A 21,100-nucleotide genomic window follows, 5' to 3' on the forward strand; every position below is an offset into this window, starting at 1 on the left:
CTTGTACGAGAAGTACTCTTTGCTAATAACTGCTATCTGGGATTTCACAAACTGGATTCATTCAAGTTTTCCCTTCCCTCTAATCTCAAGTTCCACAATTAGCTGAAAATACATTATAATACAGAAAAGTTTTGCTGGAAAATTTTTAATAGATCCAAGATCAACGCCCAGGAAATGAACAAAAATACAACATCAGGCTCAAACAAGAGGGATACAGTTGTGTCCAGCCATATACTGATACCTTACATATCTTCCTCATGTCAGAGTTTTGCTACTAAGTGGTCAGTACAGATCTCCAACAATTTCCAAACAAGAGTGTCCATTCTAATTGCTGGAGGCATAAAAAGAAAGAGCTGTTCTCAATCCAGAAGAGAAGTAGCCAGTCTTCAGTTTCAAAACAAACCTTCTAGATGCAAATTGCTGCATAATTTAAGTTTATTGAACATCTAACACCAGGAAATGTGCAATTCATGAAATTTTCAGTGAAGATATACGAATGAGAGTTCCCAATACATTTTTAAAATGTGGAATTATCAAAGTTTTATGCACTGTCGACTTTGGCCACATACAGTAGAGTTAATTGAAAGTGCAGTTCTAGCTTTAAAGGTATCCCTATGAAAGTGGCAATGCGTGTTTTATTGTCTCTTCATCATTTGCAACTTAAAGGTGCCCAAGTTTATGCATGAAAAAGTGTTTCTTCTAACTGCCAGCCTGCTCTGCAAGACACTATTGAATCAGACAATCTGGGTAGATGCTTTGCTTCTTGCATTCATATCACTGGTCCTGTAGTTTCTGGAAGCTAAGTAATGTGCCTATCTCTCCAGATGCAACCTCTAAGTCCCAGATCAGACCCTATAAGAAATTTGCTTGGGGAGGATCGATGATCCTCTATTTGGAGTACCCTTGACAAAAGGAACAAACAAGACAGGAACAAACTACATTTCACAGTGCTAGGAAAAGGCAGAAGGTTAAAGGTATCATCACTCAGGAGGGCAGAACAGTCTTTCATCAAAGGACACGTGCCTTACAACTCATCCCCTTTTTCTTCCCCTCACAGACATGTACCAGTTTAGGATTTTTGTAGCCTCAAGCTGGAATACGTACTGCTGAGGACGACCAAATTGAACGACACATCTTTAACCTCCTAGAGAGATACAGCGTAAATCCAGCCTGAAGCCTCTGCTCCATGAAATTGGATTAGGGACTCCACATTGGGCCTACCTAAAACAGACAAATAGCCCTTACAGTTATTTTTTTTTCTTCCTTGTTTTTTCACACAGAAAACTCCCCAAAAGCAAAAAATTCAAGAGGTATTAGGAAACCTTCTACCCACAACAACAAATAAGGCCAGATCAGAACTCAAAGTCCAGTGCAGAATTTGTGTTTTCTAACAAACATTAGACCATACCTTCTCAGTATAACCCTGGTGCAGTAGGCAGACGTCATGGAAACTGTTGGACTGCTCTGGTTTACTACAAATACATCTTTGGTCCTTTGTTTTGGTCATAAAGCTGCAGAGATAGGAAACATAAACTGGGATATTTGATTAAAGTTTAATGCAGGAAGATGAAAGAGGAGACCCATGCTTTTCCCCTTCCTTGCAGCTGCAGCAAGCCAACATCAGGAGCAAAAAACAAGTTGGCCAAACTGACTGGAAGCTGTAGGGCAGACACCATACTGAACATTTTACAAATGCAGCAGAGCTGCCCACCTCCAAAACTGCCAAGAGCAATACACAGGGATTTGGTCAGCTCTCTTTTTAGGGCCACAGCACCATCCCCAGTGTTGGCTGCTGAGATACCTGCAAGGACTATGTGCTGCTGCTGCCACCTCTGCCCACAGAGCCAACAAGCACTTCTCAGCCATCTGCTGCGATAAGTGGGGGCTCTTCCACCACATGGCCTCCAGTGCAGCAAGCCAAAGCACAGAGATCTGGAACTTGTGTGCCTTTGGCAGTGTGAGCTTCTTTACATGTGTCTGTGTGGCAGGTGCAGACTTTTTTGTTCATCCCCTATCTAGCAATTAATGCAAGCTCCACAGAATGATGGAAGGTACAGAGCTCTAACTCTAACATGTACGGTGGCTAAAAATGCAACTTGGAGAGAAAAATTAGACCTCTCCAAAGCAGGCCAGAGCCAGGGATTAACGTGCTTTCTGAACTGTGGGATAACCACATTCCAGATCCTGCTCTATTTTGGAACAGAAACATAGATCTGAATGTCTTTAATTCTAAGCCAGTGCAATATGTCTTCGCTTCTTTCAGAAAGGCCATTCTAGCCATGAGAAATCCTTCCTTGGAACAGTTTTCATTAAACAACCACATTTTCCAAAAAAGTTTCTGTTTAAGTACGTGCACAATCATTTTTACAGCACCAGTTCTGGCTCCTAACAAAAGTAGTGACTAAACAGTGTCAATCCACTTTTTTCACTTCTTTCAAACGTGTGAGTGACACAAAAAAACAAGAAAAAAAAAATCACTTTGAGAAGAATCTCCCTTCCTAGGAAGATTGCTATTAGATAGTGATGCTATTAGATATCTAAACAGGAATTTCAGGGAATGGATGCCTAGGTTATTTTTGATTTTGGCTTTGAAATGCTTAGATTTTTCTTCAGAAGTTCAGCACATAGCAATACAACCACACGTTTGCCACCAACTGTCCTCTTCCTTATAACAGTCTGGGTCTCTTCCTTTCGCAGTTACAGTTCATGCAGAGGAGACCCAGAGCTCTATCCTGTACACCCAGTTGCAGGAATCTATTTCAAGGTCTCCTGCTGCTATGCCTTTGCACCAATAACTAAAGGAGGCGGCAGCATCACACTCTGACTCAACCACTGGGTGCAAAGCAACAAATGTTCTGCCAGGGTTAGAATGAGATTAGCAAAATCCCACAGAACAATGATTCAAAGGTGCTGTAACAAATCAATTTCCTGCAAGCAACAAACACAATTACGAGACCAATTATCTTGCTCTCACCCCACTCCTCTCTCAGCAGTGAGCTAGGGCTGAGAAACCTCATCCTTTGGGCTCCAAACATATAGTCCAACTTCTCAGGTGATACTGCCATTGAGTAATGGTAGGAGCAGTGGTTCTCCATCTCTCTTGATGAGTCATGCCACTAGAAGACACACAGATTGCCAAAGTAACTTACAGCAAACAGTATGTCCACTGGTCTTTGAACCAATATTTCAGTTCTCCATCTCCATGAGCATGCACCCTACCATTCAATAGCAACTCATCTCTGCCAACGCAGATTATCACCTTTGGAGTCTCTAATCTTTTCCACTTCATCATCTTTTGCTCAATTTCTCACATCTCCCCCTTTTTCCATTCTGGCACAAATGCAGAATCTCTACCTAAAGCAAAGGCAGGGAAGTGGGGAGGGAGAATGGGGGAGGGAAAAAGTTTGTATCCTTTCCAGGATTTACTTATTTCTTAAAGAGGAGATTATAATATGAAAAAATCACAAAGTTCAGCATAGACAGTTGAAGTCTACAATGTTTCTTGTGTCTGATTCAGAGCCCGAGCCCAACTGCACTCCCATTGCACCACATCTGAGCTAACGAGCTCTCCCACTCTGCTAGGGTGCATAGGGTAAAGATGTCATTACCATCAGCCACCTTGCACATACCAAAGCTAGTCGAAAGTCCAAGCTAAATAGCATCAATTTACATCCAGAGTCAGCTGTCTCCACACTTTGTTCCCTGTCACTGCTGGGCTGCTGAGACCCTCAAGCAGGCCTTGCACAGACTGGGAAAGACCCAGCAACACTGAACAGCTTGGACTGCATGCAATGCAAAATAGTGCTCCTTGCTTCCTGCCCAGGAAACAGATTGCAATTTGGATAGTCCTGTACCTGAGCTAATAAACTATGATGAACTCTCTCTGGGTCTGCATCCATGGCACAAATAATGTTCATTCTGGATAATTCCCATTATGTGTCCTGGCTCTTTCACTCAAGGTGCAATACCTTTTACCTCTGGAAGTCCACAGTGCCAGCCAGCACAGCATACGCTACAAAACTCCCTCTCAATTCTGTCTGTTCTCTTCCCAATGAAAGCACTAAACCGAGCAGCCAACACCACCCATTTCACTTTCATTACTCAGTTCCTGTTGTGGGTGAGAGAATAGCAAACCAGCTGGCTGATCCCCCTGCACCACTGATCAACTTAGCCATCTCCTACCATTTTGTTCTATGTCTGCCTCCCTCCAGTTCTGGAGTCCTAGGAAGACTCAGCTTTTGGGACATGCCCAAAATGCTACAGGCTCAACCACATCAATTTCTGAGCCTGAAGGAACCAGTCCACTGTTCAGTTACATATTTTGAAAATGTGTGAGATAAAGAAAGAACAGAACATATATGTGTCATAAGTAGCAATGAGGAACTTATCAAAGCCTAACACGACTTACAGGACAGAGTTACATATACTGGGTTTTCAACTCATCCAGAAGGCTCCCTTTTCTCACCTATCAGACAAATCTGAATAAACACTCCATTAAAGGAAAGAGGGGGAAAAAATGTCTTTGAGTTAAGCAGTTGATATAACCAGGATTTCAATTGTTAGTATAGCAGAAGACTTCCCCATGTGTCTTGTGCCAGTATCTGCATCACAATAGAAATAATACATGGCAAGAAAGAGAAATACATTAAAGAATATGGTTCTTTATCAGACTGGAAGTATTAGCCGTGATTCAGAAATTAATGACAGCATAAAAATCTATTAAGGCATCTAGACTGTCTCTCAAGGGACCTTTTCAAGCTTGTAGTGCATGGATTATTCTCCAGGGCTCTGCCCAGCCAAAACTTCAGATATCCCAAATGACAGCAATTCCACCACAATTCTTAACAAAGCTATATCACCACCTAATTGCTTTCTTCCATTAAGTATTTTTCTCTCCTGCCAATTTTTTTCTTTCCTCCTCCAAATTTTCTATGAGAGACTCTTCTAGCTCTAAGTCCACACTAGACAATTCTTCATGCCTTCCCAGTATGCCTAGATCATTAGCATAGCTCCTCTTTAGTCATTTAGCCAAAACAGCTATATATTTAGCTCTCACAAGCATTCTTCATAAGTCAGTCCCTCCAGCCCCTTAATCATTCTCCTTGCAATCCTCTGAATTCCCTCTAATTTTGTTTACATCTTTCTGGAATTGAAGTGCCCGGAACCAAGTGCTGTAAACAACAACAGCTCGTTATCTGGCTAGACTGTAATTCTGGTGATCACAGCACAGGCCCCGCACATGCGATGCACACACAGACACATGCACATGCTCATCCTCTGCCTCAGACACAGCATCACCATGGGACATGAGTTCTGCACAACAGACATTCCCTCCTCCCCAGTGACATCAGCCAGGTCTCTTTCAAGGAAATCCAATTCCAAACAAAAGTGAGGGTAGATCTTCAGTACAGCCCTTACAACGCTTATTTAAACAAGTTTTTTTTTTGAATCTGCTGTGCTGTTTTCCCCAATGTGCTGTGTTGTCTTACAATTCGTGATTGGTCCAGGAATGGTCACAATCCAAACTGAACAAGCATTCCTATTACCTAACACAAACACAATCTGCAACATAACCTAAAACCCTTCCACAAGCTGAACACTCCTTAGGTTCCAGTCCCACCAAGTAGTTGTAAATCATATCAAAAAAAGGCTGTTTCTACTTTTGAACTACTAAGGCAATCATGGCACAGCATTTTTCCTCAGAGAAACTGTTCCTAACCCTCGGTCAAGAGGATCAGGACTACTATACTCTTTGCTGGCCCTACTGAAAACCCTTTCCCAAAGAGGCATTAGCAGGAGAAGGTCAGACCTAACTCTCCAGAGAAATAAACAGGATGATATGTACCTGAGCATGTTATTTCAGCTGTCTGCAGACTCAAGACAGACACCACTTACTGGCTGCGCTCAGGTTATATTTTCAAGTTTTTGGTTGCACCTACAAAGGCCACAATTTTCAGAACTTTTTTGTTTTAGATGACAGCTGAGACTTTGATGTAGTCTTATGACAGAAGATAACACATCACAGGAAAGCCTTTAAGCACTTGTACCTTAATGTGTTCTTGAAACTTAAGTTGGAATTTTTCCAACAGAACACCTTTTTATTCTTTATTAGAAAGATGCCATTTCGGTGAAGCAGAAACATTCTGCAAAACTATTTGCTCTGCTCCAACAAACTTCTAGAGAACTTGAGGTGTGGTTCGGAGAGAAACTTGCCAAGGTTCCTGCTGGGAACCCCTGGGACATCTGTGGGGTAGCCAAGGCACCAAGAAAAGGGTTCATCTAGATTAAGGTCTTCCTAAGCCTGTAACAATTCAAAGCCTCTTCTCACTTAGCATCCCCAGTTCCAAAAGAACCTCAAAGCTGGTTCTCTAACTATCCCTGCCATGTGGCAAAGAAAGCAGGGGCTTGAATCGTCTGTCTCCCCAGTACATTTCATACTGCCATTCCTCCTTCAGCAGCTACAGCAATGCTTCAGCATCCAGGAGAGCTTGGGGTATCTTCTTTCAATTTTTGTGGTGGTTTGGGTCATTTTGGGCAGCAGAAGGAAAAAGAGAGAAAACAGAAACTCTTCAGATTGACCAGGGGATGAGCAGAGCATACAAGCAGGGGTCTTGTGAGGTTCCTTGAAGCCTGAAGAAAAGGCTGCTGCTACAAAGATTTAGGTCAGGACAGACAGAGCAAGGCCAGACAGAATGGCCTTTTCTCCCTTTCCTCTGTGGACACAGCAGACCAAAAGAGAAGGAAGATTGTACTGCTCACCATAGCTCTAGGTCCCTCTGGGGCAACGCCACAGCTCATTTACCTCATGCTGAAGCCAGAATTTTTTTTTTTTTTTTTTTAAATCAGCAGCCCAATCTCTTGCAGCTCTGTGGCTGCTGGATAGTACAAAAAACAGTCACCAGTATGCAGCTAGGATACATGAAAATGGAGAAGAGGTTCTGTACTTCACTTTAGATCTCCCTGTTTCACACCTTTCCTCCCTTAGCTGGCCTAGACTACAGACAGCTCTTACACCACTTCAGCTAGCAGGACTAATTTCTTTTTCTTTGAATCACTGAGAAATTACTGTCCATAAAAGCCCCAGCCTCAATACAACATGACTCTTCCAGACAAATAGTTTCCTTTCCTCTACAGGAGTCTAGAAGTGCAGAACATCTCACAGGGGCATGCCTGCAGTCAGGTCTATTCTACTCCGCTATCTAAGCTGAGACTCAACAAAACACAGCTATGTTGGACAGAATCCATGCTGTTAAGGAAGCTAAACCAGCAAGGCTGTGGTAATGCAGGTACAGCCAGAGTACAGACTTCTGTTTTACTGCCTCAGGTTGCATCCAGCCCAGAGTTCCTTGGCTCATACAGTCTACAAAAGTATAACTATGTAAGAACAGTTGGCTCAGTCAGGTTGTGCTATTTTTGAATATGTTGGTCTAATTAAAACAGTGCAACTTGTGCATGTAGGAAAGCCTCCTTTTATCTTCTTCCTTCTTCTATTCCCAGAAATTCTCCCATGAAAGTGTAGGAGTCAAACATGTCCTTTCCACTTTCTACACTGTATTTCATGCCCAGGTGACTGAAGCATGACTAAGTTGCCACTTTACACTGAGGCTATCACAGAGAGATGAGGAGGGGCAGCCAAGCTACAGAGATGATTCTGTTTCACTGCAACAATCTCTTGCCATGTCAAGATAGGATGCAAATCTGCTATGAATAATGGTCACTACAAAAGTATACATAGCTATGCAGATATTCCTATCAGCAGTCATGCTGCATTCACCTACACTAACATTCATGACAACTCTCTTGCACAAAACACAACTCGGAAACAGATTGGTTAACATTGCCCAAGCATCTTTACCACACGACTTGTGCATTTTCTATCACATGCACACACCCAAATACAGGTTCATGCATATATATATATATATATATATATATATATATATATAAAATCTTCTGTCTTGTATATGCACCTTCCCGAAAGTCAAAGAAGAGCTATTCAAAGGCCTCTGGTCATATCTTCATGCACAGATCATGTACACAGGCATAAATAAAACTGGATGTTGTGATCCCACTGTACAAAGTAGCTTTACAAGGCAAAGAGTAGATACTCATACAAGAAGATGTACCCATGCAACACAAGTCTAAACACATTTACACATCAAAAATCCCTCAGATGCCCCTTTAAATAACCCCTTCTTCCTTCAGGCAAACCCTTACCTCCAAATTCCTCCTTTTTCAGACACTCAAGTGTATATCCCTACAGTCAGCCTCTGTAACACATCCACACAAGTGGAAGTCAGGTAACACAGTGCACACAGTGCAAGGCTCATGATCAGACATAGCTTTGGGTCAGCTGCTGAGGGCCAAGCACAGCCAGGCTCCACACAGGTGCAGCAACCAGAGTGCATGCACAAGAATATTAATAGTTATTGTCCTAGCAGGCTGTAAGGATTAATTGGTTCTGGCCTGCAACTCACCATCAATTGAAGTGCTAAGGGGCAGAGGGGAGGAAGCTGTGATTACACACTTACATTGCATACTCATATACTATTGATTTCCCAGTTGGAAAGGCCCACAGCCTTCTGTTTGTCTCCTTGCTTGCTCGTTCCTTCCTTCCTTCCCTCCCTCCCTCATCCCACTGCTCATGGCCTGCCTGCCACATCTATCTCCTCCCAATAGCCAAGAACACATCACCAGAAAAAAAGAAAGGGCCACACTTTTTGAAGGAGAGCACTGCCAAACCTGAAAGAAATGAAGAAACCTGAATCCGTGAGGTCACACACAGGCGTACTCTAGGGAAGAGAGCAGGTTTCAAGCACAAGCCATCTTCAGAAGAGTTTCTTTTAGATGCTTTATATAGCCTAGGAACTGGAAAAGCCCAGACTGTGAACCCACGGCTCTGATTACACTCATCTTTGCTTTCAGCCAAAACCCCTCCTCTGAAGCCTGCCTTCTGATGCTATCTTTTTTTTTAAATAAAGCAAACCAACCTCTCAAAAAAAATGCAACACACCAGCCTGTCTTAGTTGGGTACATATATCCTTGCATTGCCTCCAAAACCACCTCCTCCCAGAGATACCATTCAAAGCCCAGTACCTCTACATCTGACAACCATTGAAAAACCCTATTCTATGCCTGTAGGTGGCCAATAAGCAGGTTTAGTGTAAAGAACCCTTTTCCCTCAGCACGTAGTCATGCCGAACTTTTTCCCCATGAACTTTAAGACTGCATATATGGCCAGCAAGACACTTCACTGTGTGAGAGAAGACAGCTTTGGCTCAAAGACATTAAAGCAGCAGCCCCTGCAAGTGCTATTCCCTCTCTTTCCACTCAGGTGAGCAGGGCAATGCTGCCACACCAGCAGGCAACCTACTGGAGGGAGCTCACAGGGAGATGTTTCAGCTTCCAGGACATCCAGTATCAGCCAAAGCACCACAGTGCAATGGCATATCAGAGAATCAAGCCTGGCCTTTTTTTCTTTTTTTTTTCCCCCTGCCTACTTCTGTAAGAATCATGAACATCCAGCATTTTTTCTTTTCTTCCATGCTGACTGCAGGGATCTCTGTCCTTCACTGACACCAGGAGGGGGCTGTGTCTCTCACATGCTCACCTACACATGCCCTTAGCTACTCTTTTTCAGAGTGGGACAGGATGGTCTGTGCTGTCTGTGGTATTTTTGGTTTTATTAATGATAAATTGACAGCAGTAAGAGCATATTAGGTGTCGAAAAATCATTGCTCATTGAGTCTGAACAGCAAATGAAACTATGTTATGCAGTTTTTAAAAGAAAAGGGGATACTGAAGAGGCAAAGATTCATGATTCCTATAGGGACTGCAGACAGCAAAACTGCATCCTTCCAGCAGCACCCTGCACACAAAGGAGATGATATTTGGCAAAACACGTCCCTGTGTTCAAAGGCACACAAGAAAGGTTTTCCCCAGACTCCTCCAGGATATACCATTGTGTAGTACCATTATAGATTTCGCTCTGATCATTCAGTCTTTTAACAATCTCTGTCAGCCAACAACCTCATCTGATCCTCTTCCACAACAAACCCCACAGGATATTCTGATGAGCCCAGAAAAAGGGCCTCCTTTACCATTACTCTTAATCACCTTTTGCCACCTCTCCTCACTTTACAGCATGCAGGTCAGTAAGCAGTGCTACATCTCCTCATCACCAGCATTGCCTCACCCACTTGCCTCTCCAGGTAACTGCACAGAACACACAGCTGCTGCTGCAGGACCCACACATTAACATCCCTTCTCTGACCCATTTCTAAGCAAATCAGCCTTGCACAGGGTAAATCTGTTGAGAGAAGGGTCCAGGCCCCAGCAGCAAGGCAAGGACCTTGGCTTACTCAATGCTTACAGGAGGTATAGCCAGCACACAGTAAGGGTGTGGACTCCTAGAGCAATGGCTCTGTGGTCAGCCTAGGAGGACAGCAGCCATATTCCTCACCCTGACTGGAAGAAGCCTATTGCTTGTGGAGGAAAAAGGAGGTGAAAAGAGCAACTATAAAAGAGCACATCTCCTCCTCAGACCGCCATTAGCATTCATAAGTGCTCCAAAGCTGAAAAGGAGCTCCCCCATTGGCACTGGGGCCTTTATTACAAGACTAGTAAAACTCTCGTGTGAGAAGACTAGTAAAACTCTCGTGTGAGAAGACTAGTAAAACTCTCGTGTGAGAAGACTAGTAAAACTCTCGTGTGAGAAGACTAGTAAAACTCTCGTGTGAGAAGACTAGTAAAACTCTCGTGTGAGAAGAGATCTCTGAAACTAAAAGACGAAGCCAATTTCTACTTATCATAACAAAGCCCTCTGAGTAGGTAGTTGAGTGCTGAGATTTACAACAGCTAGGGGAAATGGGTTCTTACTGGTGTGGTAATTATTGACTCAAATGGTCTGCAATCACTGGGATAGGACTAGAAGAAACACTTGGGATATTTTTTTAATGCTCCCCGCTTGCAGATAAAAAGTCTTCTCTTCTTCTTCTTCCCTGTCTTAAGCCTACAAGAAAAGTGTTTTACTTTAGGTATTGAACCTCTTCATCATTTAAGGGAATGCAAGGCAGCTGAGTGAGTTGTTACCTCATCAATACAGTCCAGCCTGTAAGAGCTTCCCTTGCCTTACTCGACAAGAGAGAGCTGAAAACAGATAGGAAGAAAAGTATATTCAGGACAGCAGGAAAAGCCCTTTTTCCCCCTCCCTCTCCAGTTGGCAGTGTCTTAATGTTATCCACTTGCATCACAATCACCCCACACTATCACCCATACACCACAATGTCACCACAAATACACACAGAGTCCTGCTCCTCCCTTTCTTCTCCCCATCCATTACAGATTATCAGCACAGAAACACTTGGGTACACACTTCCATCCATATAGATTGCACATACCTCACGCATTAACAAACACATCATTTTTCACACCCGCATTGCCCAGTAATGTTTATAAAACATGAGACTTTACAGATAACATTTGTACTGTGTATCAACCTAAAGCATCCTATTCTACTTACCCGAGTGCTTCTGTGATTTCTTTCATCAGACTCATTCCCCATTTAAGAACACCCTTGAGCAGCTCAAAAAACACATTATAAATAAATGCTGCCAGTATTATGCAGGCCAGTTCTTCGTGTCCTTTCCTAAACCATCTACTTCACTAAATGGGCTGTGGAGGCATCTTAATTTTTTCTTTTTAAGCCCAAAGTCTTCTACAATTAACCAATGAGGTGGGGTTATAGGGGGGATGCATTAAAACAAGCTGGGTTGGTTTTTCTTCTAAGCAAATTGCTGATTTGAAACAGCTGCTATTTTTAAAGGGAAAGGGTTTGTTTAGAGGAATTTTTCAATGTAAAGCAATGCTGAAGGAAATGTTGTATAATTTGTCAAGGCATTCATTTTTTTAAATAAAATGCTCAGGGTGAGGAAATCAAAATTAATTTTCATATTGACAGCTAAGTTAGAGTAATAGTAGGTAAAAGTGAAAATATCAACACGAAATTCTAAATTATCAAAATGCATTTTTTCATAGACCCTAATCATTTGCTTCTCCTCCCCATCCACATGCACCCAATTTTCGACTTGGGAAACAAAAAAAGAAAAAGAAAAATTCAGCTTTTGAGTCCAATTTATGAATCTGATCTCCGTCAGAATATTTGAAGCACACTGTGCTAAGAAATTAATCCATTCGAGGAAAAGGCTGCAGCATGCCACTAGAAAATCCCACCCACCCGCAGTGCTGGGGTGTATAGGTACTTTTATTCTTCCAGCCCCCACAGGGCAGGAAGGCCAGTGCACCATGCAGGAGGAACAACCATTCCGCCTCCGAGCCACCTGCCTCCCAATGCGGACTGGAAGCGCAGTAGCAGGGAAACGCAAGAATCCTGAGCCACAAAATTAAGGAAATATAGTGATTAGGGGAAAAAAAAAATATCCTGTGTGCGGGACTTGGAGCATCTAACCTAAGGGGGAAGGAGCAAAGCCTGTCTCTGTGCCAAAGCCCCTGAGCACAGGCAGGCGGGGGACAGGCAGCCCATTGCATCTCCCCTGGCAGCCTGTGTTGGCCACTTGGCACAGTGGAGCCATAGGTCTCCTGCCAGCCTCAGCTGCGCTTCCTCCCTGCACCCCCATCGCCTGCTATTCAGCCTCAGTTCGGCCGTGCCCAGCAGTGCCAGCATCGCTCCCCTTCTCCCCCGTGTTTGGTGGCTCTGGGAGAACAGAGAAAGGCAAGGAGCTGCTTTTGCGTTCACCGGTACACCCCCAAGTGGACAGCAAGGAAAAAGGGGAGAGAAGGCACGGACAAGTTTTGGATGGCTTGCAGAGGTACAGGCTCAGCTGGCTGGCTCTGGAGGGATGTGCTCACAAAGCTCTTGGAAGCGTTCCGACGGGTCAGCGCCTGTCAAAGCCAATACTGCAGTTTCCTGGGGTAAGAGCTCCACAGAGTTGTGCTCAGCAGGGTTACAGAAGTGTTCAAGGCTTGTTACCACGGCTTTCAGTGAATAACAATTAATTTGAAATAAATATTGGGGGGTGGGGTGGGGTTGTGTTAGTTTGTTGGGTCTTTTTAAGGGCACAATACTTTCTCACTCCTTTTTAACTCCTTCAAATATCTTCAGGCTTGGTTGTGAGGTGCCATGCTCCTCCCAGGCAGCCCCAATATTCCTGCTTGCCATTCTCTCACCCTTCAGTCCAGAGAAAGGAAATTACTGCTGGCTGTGAAACTAGATCCAGCAGTGGTCTGGTTTATATCATGTCTTAAGTTTGGGAGCAATAGAAAAAGCAGCTCCAGGTTTGCAAACAGTCACACACCACACCATCTGATCCCATCCCAAAACCAAGGGAGGGCAACTGTGTTGCCTCTGCCTTCTCGGAGTGTACCTAGGAATACAGCCCTCAAAAGACCTTCCCTGATGTCTTCAAAATCAGAATAGAAGTGACTGATACAACTGTGGCAATAGTAACTAACTAAAACAGAAGGTAAAATCCTGTACGTGCCTGTACCCTGGCATAAGCTCTGGCTATAAGAAAGGACTAAAAAAAACAGCTTCTGGTTGTGGGGGTAGCATCAGGATGCTGTGGTTGCAACTCCAGGAAAGGCTTGTGACTTGGAAACACTGCGTGGAGCAAACACCATTGACTACGGGCTAGAAATCATGCATCAGAAAGACAGGCAATGTTCAGCATCAATGCTATTTGCCGGTGTCCATCTTTCCTGACAGGTCTGTGCCTAATCCTCCAGAGCAGAGGGAAGTTCACACCAAGATACACAACTTCGTTGCTGACATTAGCTACTTATGTTAGACAAGAACTGGCTCTCCTCTCACCCCATGTACAACCTCTGTGCTAGGAAAAAGTCCTCCTCTCCTGTCAGAAACAGCCATTTCACAGCAAGCAAAGAAGTTAGCTGGAAGGTGCTGTTGCTGGATTCACAGTCCAGACTTCAGAGAATGCAAGTTTGAGAGAAAATATGTGACAGTGAAAAGCATGTGTATGCAACCTAGAAACAGAAGAAGTGAGAGTGTATGAAAAGGAGCGCTCAGTAAATGTGAGAAGTGACAGGTGTGAGGCTGCAACAGAAAGCATGTGTGTGACAGGGAGCCTGCCTGTACAGGAATTTGCTTAGTGGACACAAAATAGAGGAGAGCAGTACATATAAGATTGTGTGTAAAAGTATGAGCTAAGAGGAAGTGAGGATGCTGTGACTGGCACATCTCCAGACACGGCACTCATGCACTAGTATGCACAAGAGTGAGAAAAAAAGCACTCTGTGTGTGTGTGTGGTGAAGATGTATGTGAGTGAGATACCCTCTAAGGGTGCAGCTCACTACAAATGTAAGACTGTGAGCCACACAGTAGGCCAGATAGAGTACATATATGTTCTTTAGTTATATATTCACCTATATGTGTGTATATGTGTGCACACATGCAGGCTTACAAGGCTGGTGCAGCAGGATAGGCAAGGGATTTTAATATGTAAGCAACCATGAGCATTAGTGTGCAGGATGGAGGCTTGTAGGAGGGATGGGGGGAAGAGAGGAAGGGAGAATGTGAGCTCAAGAGAAGCAGACTCTCCAGGAATTGCATGTGCTAGGGAGCTAGAACTGTGTGTGCCAGAGTGAGTTTATTCATCTTCCCTGCTATATTCATGAGCCTGTGTGTGTGTGTGTGTAAGTGAAGGACCACTGGTGTGTATAAATGAGTGTGGATCATGTAAAAGCTGCAATTTGGAGGGCTATGCTTATATGTACATATGTGACATGTATTTATATATACAGTATGGGATGCATTAACCCTTAACTCCTGTTTACAGAAAGCATCTCAAAACCAGCTAGCGTGCCTGTCATCACTTCAAACTAAATTCCATACTCACACTTGGCTCTTAAAGCAAGAAACCCAGCTGGCAATTCTCCACTGAACAAAACCCCATACCCAACAAATTTTCTTCTTATGTCTTTCCTCCATCACTCTTTTTTTTTTTTTTTTTTTTCCCAGTGGAGGGGAAAGACATAATATTTTCGCAGACGGACCAGAGGCATAGAGATTCGTCTAACCTCCCCCTCTCTGGGCAAAACCAAAATAAAAATAATTTAAAAAACCAAAACAAACCAACCAACCAAACAAGCAAAAAAAAAAGAAACTTAACACGTCTCTTCGGGAAGGAGAATCAGTACGTGTGACTCAAAGTGCTGAGAAACACTGATTGTGGATGGAAGGGATATCCACCTTTACCCACTACTCTTTTGCTTTGCAAATCTTATTGAATGCCAAACCCCCCCCCCCAGCTTCCCCTCTGCAAAAGCATAAATACAGCAGCAAAGTCAGTCACATGCAGTGCCCTCTAACCATAGGATTCACCAGCAGTGATCTCTCCTTGGCTTATTTCCTGAGGTGGGGGGAAGGTTTAGAGGGGAAGAGGGGGGAAGAGGAAGCTCCAGCTTCCAGCTCCATGTTTCAGGCCATCCTCAGTCCATCAGCCTCAACTGAAGCAGAAGGGTTTCAGGAGATTGCAAGAAAGAACTCATCACATACCTTGCAAGGAGAAGAGGGACAGGAAGAAGCCCAGCACCCAGATACTGTGCAGCCAGTAGGTCCTCATGCTTCTCTCTCACTCGCTCTGCTTCCTCTGCCTTTTTCTCCGTCTCTTCGCTTCTCTCTGTCCCTTTTTCAATATATCTTTTTTTTTTTTTTTCCCTTCTCTCCTCTCAAAGAAAATGGGATTCGTGTCTCCCTTCAGTCCCTCTGGGCTCTGCTTTACCAGCTCTGACAATCCAGTCGCAGCGCAAGCTGACCTACGGTGGCCAGATTCCCAAATAACCTCGCACTCTCCCCTTCAAGTGCTGGAGAAAGGGGGGGCCAGGTTAGATGCTCCACCGTAGGCTATGCTGGCTGTAAACACAGAGAATCTCTCTGTCTCTCTCCTGCAGCTCCAACTAAATGCGACTGTACTTAAACAAGCAATGCCTTATAGGACAGCGCTCAGAGCAGAACAGATCCCACCTCTGCCACCTAGTGTTGCAAGCCAGCTCATTTATTTCATTTTTATATATATAAATATATATATACACGTTATGCTATAGAAATATGGTTCCCTCATTCCTCTACAAATGTATCTCTTGGATCACAGGTCTACGAGCCATGATGTGTTCAGGAGTCCCTAAGGCTCCAGCTACAGTGGACACGGGGAAGTGATTCAGCAAAGGAATATTCCTCATTGCCAAAAGAAGAAATGCAGCCGGGCAGGTTGGTTTCTCAGCTGAGTTCTGCTTGACAAATTCTGAAGCAAGGGTCTCTCTGATGCTGGTGTCACTCCCGGGCAGTGCACAGGGGCCAGAGGGAGATTCAGACGCACCGATTGTAATTACAGAGCTGCCAAAGCTTCCAGGAAAAATAGCAAGCATCAGTCTGCATTAATCTTTGCTGGATTTCCTGTGACTTTCAGGCAATTTCAGAGGGACCAGAAAGAATCCTTCTGTGAGGGAAATCCAGCTTGCAAAGCCACTGTTTGCTCACAGAAAGCTTCCTCCACTACCTCTCTTTCAAATACAGGTTCCTCCTACCATACGTAACCGAAACTTTTTTTCCTCAAGGAGTAACTAGCTCCTGTAGCTCTACTGCCCCCTAAAATAATTGCCTCTGGTTAGAAGACCAACATTAATGAAGTACTACTTAACATCTACACAGGGCTTTTCATCAGTCACTCTCCAAGCATTTCACAAAAGTGTGTCCTTTCACAGCTGGGGACAAGGAGGCAGTGTGACTGCACAGCTTCTGAGAGGCCAGTCCCTGGGATGCAGTGTGACAGTCCAGGGCTGCCCACCCAGCCTGGTGGCCTCTCTTCAGGCCACATTGTGTCTTTCATGGGCTGCCACAGTGGCCCATGAGGACGCCAACACTAAAGGATACAAATCTTCAATTTACACATTGGGGTGCAGAATGCAAAGGTGAGCACCTCATGTAGGAAAGGTCTGTAGGATTCTCATCACTAATGATGCCATTCTAGAAGTATTTCTTATTAGACTGCTGTAGAGCAAGCTGTTCTGTGAGCAGAATACACCAAGCCTGCCTCCCCGTGGGTTCTTGTCTGCTGTCTCAAAAATCCCCCGTGCTGTAATGAAAGCCAGATTCCTTCATATTCCCTGTGACATCCCCCGTAGGAAGAAGAAATCCATGCTGTGGCTAGCCTAGAAACACGTGCTTGTTTCCTAGTGGACCAAAATGAAAGACAAAATGCAGTCACCATTTAGCCTGATTGGCTGCTGCCATGCACCACCTACATAATTCACGGATTTTCCCCTATGGAGGGAGTGGAACATTACCTAATCACCAGTTTTTAAGAGACATCCAGGAATAAGTTACTTTTTAGCCTTCCGCCCTCTTCTAAATGTGGTTGAAATTGGTTGCACTGAAAAGTTATTGGGAGGAAGAACATATGGACAAACAGATACACATGTACTATCAGCTAGGCTTCATTTACCAAGGAAATCAAACTAAAAATATTAGAGTGGATTAAAGTCAACTGACTAGTCAATGAGGAGCATGCTTCTTTTTTATGCTTTCCATTTTAGATAGTTTGCATCCTCTGATGCTGTATTGGGTCTGCATGGCAAAGTTTTGATGGGGAGGCTTCTGTAGGAAGCTGCCAGAAGCTTCCTCTGCAACTGATAGTGCCAAGGCCAGATGGCTCCAAGACAAACCCACCTCTGGCCAAGTCCAAGCCCGTCAGGCAGCGGGCTGATCCCAGTCCAAGTCTCTGGGATGACATATTTAAGAAAGGGGGCAAGCTGTGCAACAGCAACCAGGAGAGAAGGGTGAGAATATGTGAGAGAAACAGCCCTTAATACACCAAGGTCAGGGAAGAAGAAAGGGAAGGAGGTGCTACAGGCACTGGAGCAGAGATTCCCCTGCAGCCTGTAGTGAAGACCACGGTGAGGCAGGCTGTCCCCCTGCAGCTGATGGAGGTCCAGGGTAGATCAGTTATGCACCTGCAGCTTGCAGAGGACCCCTTGGTGGAGCAGGTGGATGCCCAAAGGAGGTCATGACCCCATGGGAAGCCCACACTGGAGCAAGCTCCTGGCAGGACCTGGAGCCCCATGGAGAGAGGAGCCCACACTGGAGTAGGTTTGCTGGCAGGACTTATCCCGTAGGGGACCCAGACTGGAGCAGGCTGTTCCTGAAGGACTGCACCCCATGGAAGGGACCTGCACTGAAACAGCTCATGAGGAACTGCAGCCTGTGGGATGGACTCACGTTGGAGAAATTCGTGGAGGACTGTCTCCCATTGGAGGGACTCCACACTGGAGAAGGAGAAGAATGTGAAGAGTCCTCCCTCTGAAGAGGAAGGAGTGGCAGAGACAATGTGTGGTGAACTAACTGCAACCCCCATTCCCTGCCCTCCTGCACCACTGCAAGGGAAGAGGGATCAAAAATCAGGAGTGAAGTTAAACCCATGAGGAAGGGAGGGGTCAGGGAAATATGTTTCAAGATTTGGGTTTCCTTCTTACAATCCTGATTTGTTTTGATTGGTAACAAATCAAATGAATTTCCCCCAAGTTGAGTCTGTTTTGCCTGTAATGTTAATTGGCGAGTGATCTCTCCTTGTCCTCATCTCGACCCACAAGCTTTTTGTCATATTTTCTCTCCTCCTGGCCAGCTGAAGAGGAGGAGTGATAGAGAGACTTTGATGGGTGCCTGGAGGCCAGTCAGGATCAACCTACCACAGATACCAAGAGAGCATGGTCTGAAAGACAGCAAAGCCAAAAATAAACTTGGCACTCCTCAAGATATGTTTGGAACTCAGTGTGCCAAAATCAAGTGATGACAATCAGTTTGTAGGCTTGAAGTAGGAGATAGTTTTTGATTTTTGTTGCAGGAATCACCAAAAACATCTAGCTTGGGTTCAGAGAACAGCTAGGCCAGCACTTTAATACCATACCAGCTCTATACAATTCTGACACATGACTGCTCAACATTCCTCTTTTTGTTTGTCCTATATCTTTGTCATCCATCATCTCAGTGCCCAACACCTACATCTGATATCTATATTCATTGTATTCTTTCACAAATTTTCTCAGCCCCATACATGGCACCAAAGCTCATCTGCTGTCTACCCCGACATCCCAGTTGTCCACAGTCACATACAGAAACTCATCTCCCACCTGCCTTACACATAATCTTACAGGGCCCCACAACCTTACCACTTTCATCAGGTCATTATGCAACCATTTAAAGTCTGATTTACCTACATACATCTGCTCATGACCCCATGCATAACCCCTTGATATGCAGCTCTCAAATGCATGGCCATCTCCCACTTTGGATATGAATATCCCATGGCCTGTTTGGTCTCAAAGACTTCTTTGGAGTCTTTGAGCATTTATGTAATGAAATTGTATTGAAATAATAATCATAATCATAGAATCATTTTGGTTGGAAGGGACCTTTAAAGGTCATCTAGTCCAGCCTCCTGCAATAATCAGGAACATCTCCAACAAGGTCAGGTTGTTCAGAGCCCAGTCCAACCTGATCTTGAATGTTTCCAGAATTGGGGCATTCTCCACCTTTCTGGGCAATCTGTTTCCAGTGTTTTACAATCCTTGTTGTAAAAAAAAAAAAATAAATTAAAAAAATCTTTTTTATATCTAATCTAAATTGACCCTCCTGAAGTTTAAAACCATTACTCCATGTCCTATTGCAACAAGCCCTGATAAAATGTTTGCCCCCATCTTTCTTATAGCCCCCCTTAAAGTACTGAAAGGCCACAACATTTATTATAATACTTATTATAACAATTAATATTTATTACAGTAATTGTTAATACAGCATAGCAATTAATGATATGTTAATTATTAATCAATATTATATGTATTTTAATAATTACACCAGTTATTGTAATAAGTAATAATAAATAACAGTAGAACTGTATCTCTGCTCCATAAATTGCACAGGGACGTGTGTTAGATGAACCCAGTATTGTTCCTATCCAGAACAGGCAGTGATAGTTACAAGCCCAGAGAGAAGACACAAAGGAAGCAGCACTCACTCAGGTAGCAGCATCTTATACTTCCCTGGAGAAGCTGGCATGACTGAAAGGAGAAAAAACTATTTCTTACAATGTGTTTGACATACTCCTAACCTTCAAAAACATTCCGAGCTGGATTTTGGCTCACTTGCTCATGCTGAGTCATACCAACGGGGTTACTCAGGACATTAGACTACTAAATATGAGCAGGAGTATCAGATTCTGTGGGCTGAAATTCTTTGGGATTGGTCTCCAGCCAAAGGTGAATCCATTTACATGTGGCCAAATCTCTCAGCTACCTACATATTGTGAGGACAAAAATAGAATCAAGAATTACACTCAATTCTCCCTAAATCCCCCAAACATTAAAAAAACTCACCACCACCAAAACAGAAACTACCAACCAAAACTTGAAAAACACTGCAGTCCTTGTTCTTCAGTCCTTCCTTTTTAAACTGCTGCAGTTCTTCCAGTTAATCCAGAATTCAAATGCCAGGTGAACCAATGAAAAATCAGCAACTGAAGAGCACATCTACAATTCTGTATTGAAGAAAAAAAAAAGGTTGAATTCTGACTGAGCTTTGATTGATTGAAAGCCAGCTACTTCTAATGCATAGTGAAAGTATTTCATTAGGGCTGAGTGGATACATTTAGATGCACTGAGCATGGATGATCGTCCATTTTTTAATAAATAAATGTGCTTTGTGCTATTAACTGTTTAAGCACTCACACTTTCCTTTCTATTTCGTTGTAGCTTTAGTCACTTCACGCAATATCAATATTAACTTGATTGTGCAGCACACACATAATATTTTCTCTTCCAACTTCCTGTACTGAACCTACCATTACATACTTCTCAAGCAGCCACAGTACAGTTGATGGAGGAACTTTTAACTTTTCCATTACGGGTTTTTTCAAATTACTGTTATTTAACTGTGCAAATGTAATGTTGCATTAACAAAAGGCTTAGTGGTTTTTTTACTGTAATAGAAGTAGTATTGAAAACACAGTTGGCCATGCAAATTTTGCAAGCTTTACATAAGAGAATGAGCGGTCCTGAAATTTAAAGTTGAGAGAG

General features: G+C 43.7%; 1 protein-coding gene and 1 long non-coding RNA gene across 3 annotated transcripts in view; one reads left to right on the forward strand and one right to left on the reverse strand.

Annotated features, from left to right (window-relative positions):
- The window catches only part of LSAMP (limbic system associated membrane protein), a 1,003,852-nt gene extending 987,898 nt beyond the window's left edge, over positions 1–15,954 (reverse strand). Inside the window, exon 1 of one of the 2 annotated variants that reach the window (XM_064644403.1) lies at positions 15,534–15,954. In XM_064644403.1, coding sequence (XP_064500473.1) covers positions 15,534–15,600 — 67 coding nt within the window. In that variant the 5' untranslated portion in view covers positions 15,601–15,954. The remainder of the gene's footprint in view (positions 1–15,533) is intronic. The other variant, XM_064644400.1, reaches the window with a different exon arrangement.
- LOC135409200 (uncharacterized) lies at positions 12,249–18,553 on the forward strand. The gene is made up of 2 exons (XR_010428092.1): positions 12,249–12,930; positions 16,129–18,553. It is a non-coding gene; the product is annotated as an uncharacterized LOC135409200 (long non-coding RNA).
- The last annotated feature ends 2,547 nt before the right edge of the window (positions 18,554–21,100 follow it).

Source organism: Pseudopipra pipra, chromosome 2 (genome assembly GCF_036250125.1).
Source record: "Pseudopipra pipra isolate bDixPip1 chromosome 2, bDixPip1.hap1, whole genome shotgun sequence".
Classification (NCBI taxonomy): Eukaryota; Metazoa; Chordata; class Aves; order Passeriformes; family Pipridae; genus Pseudopipra; species Pseudopipra pipra.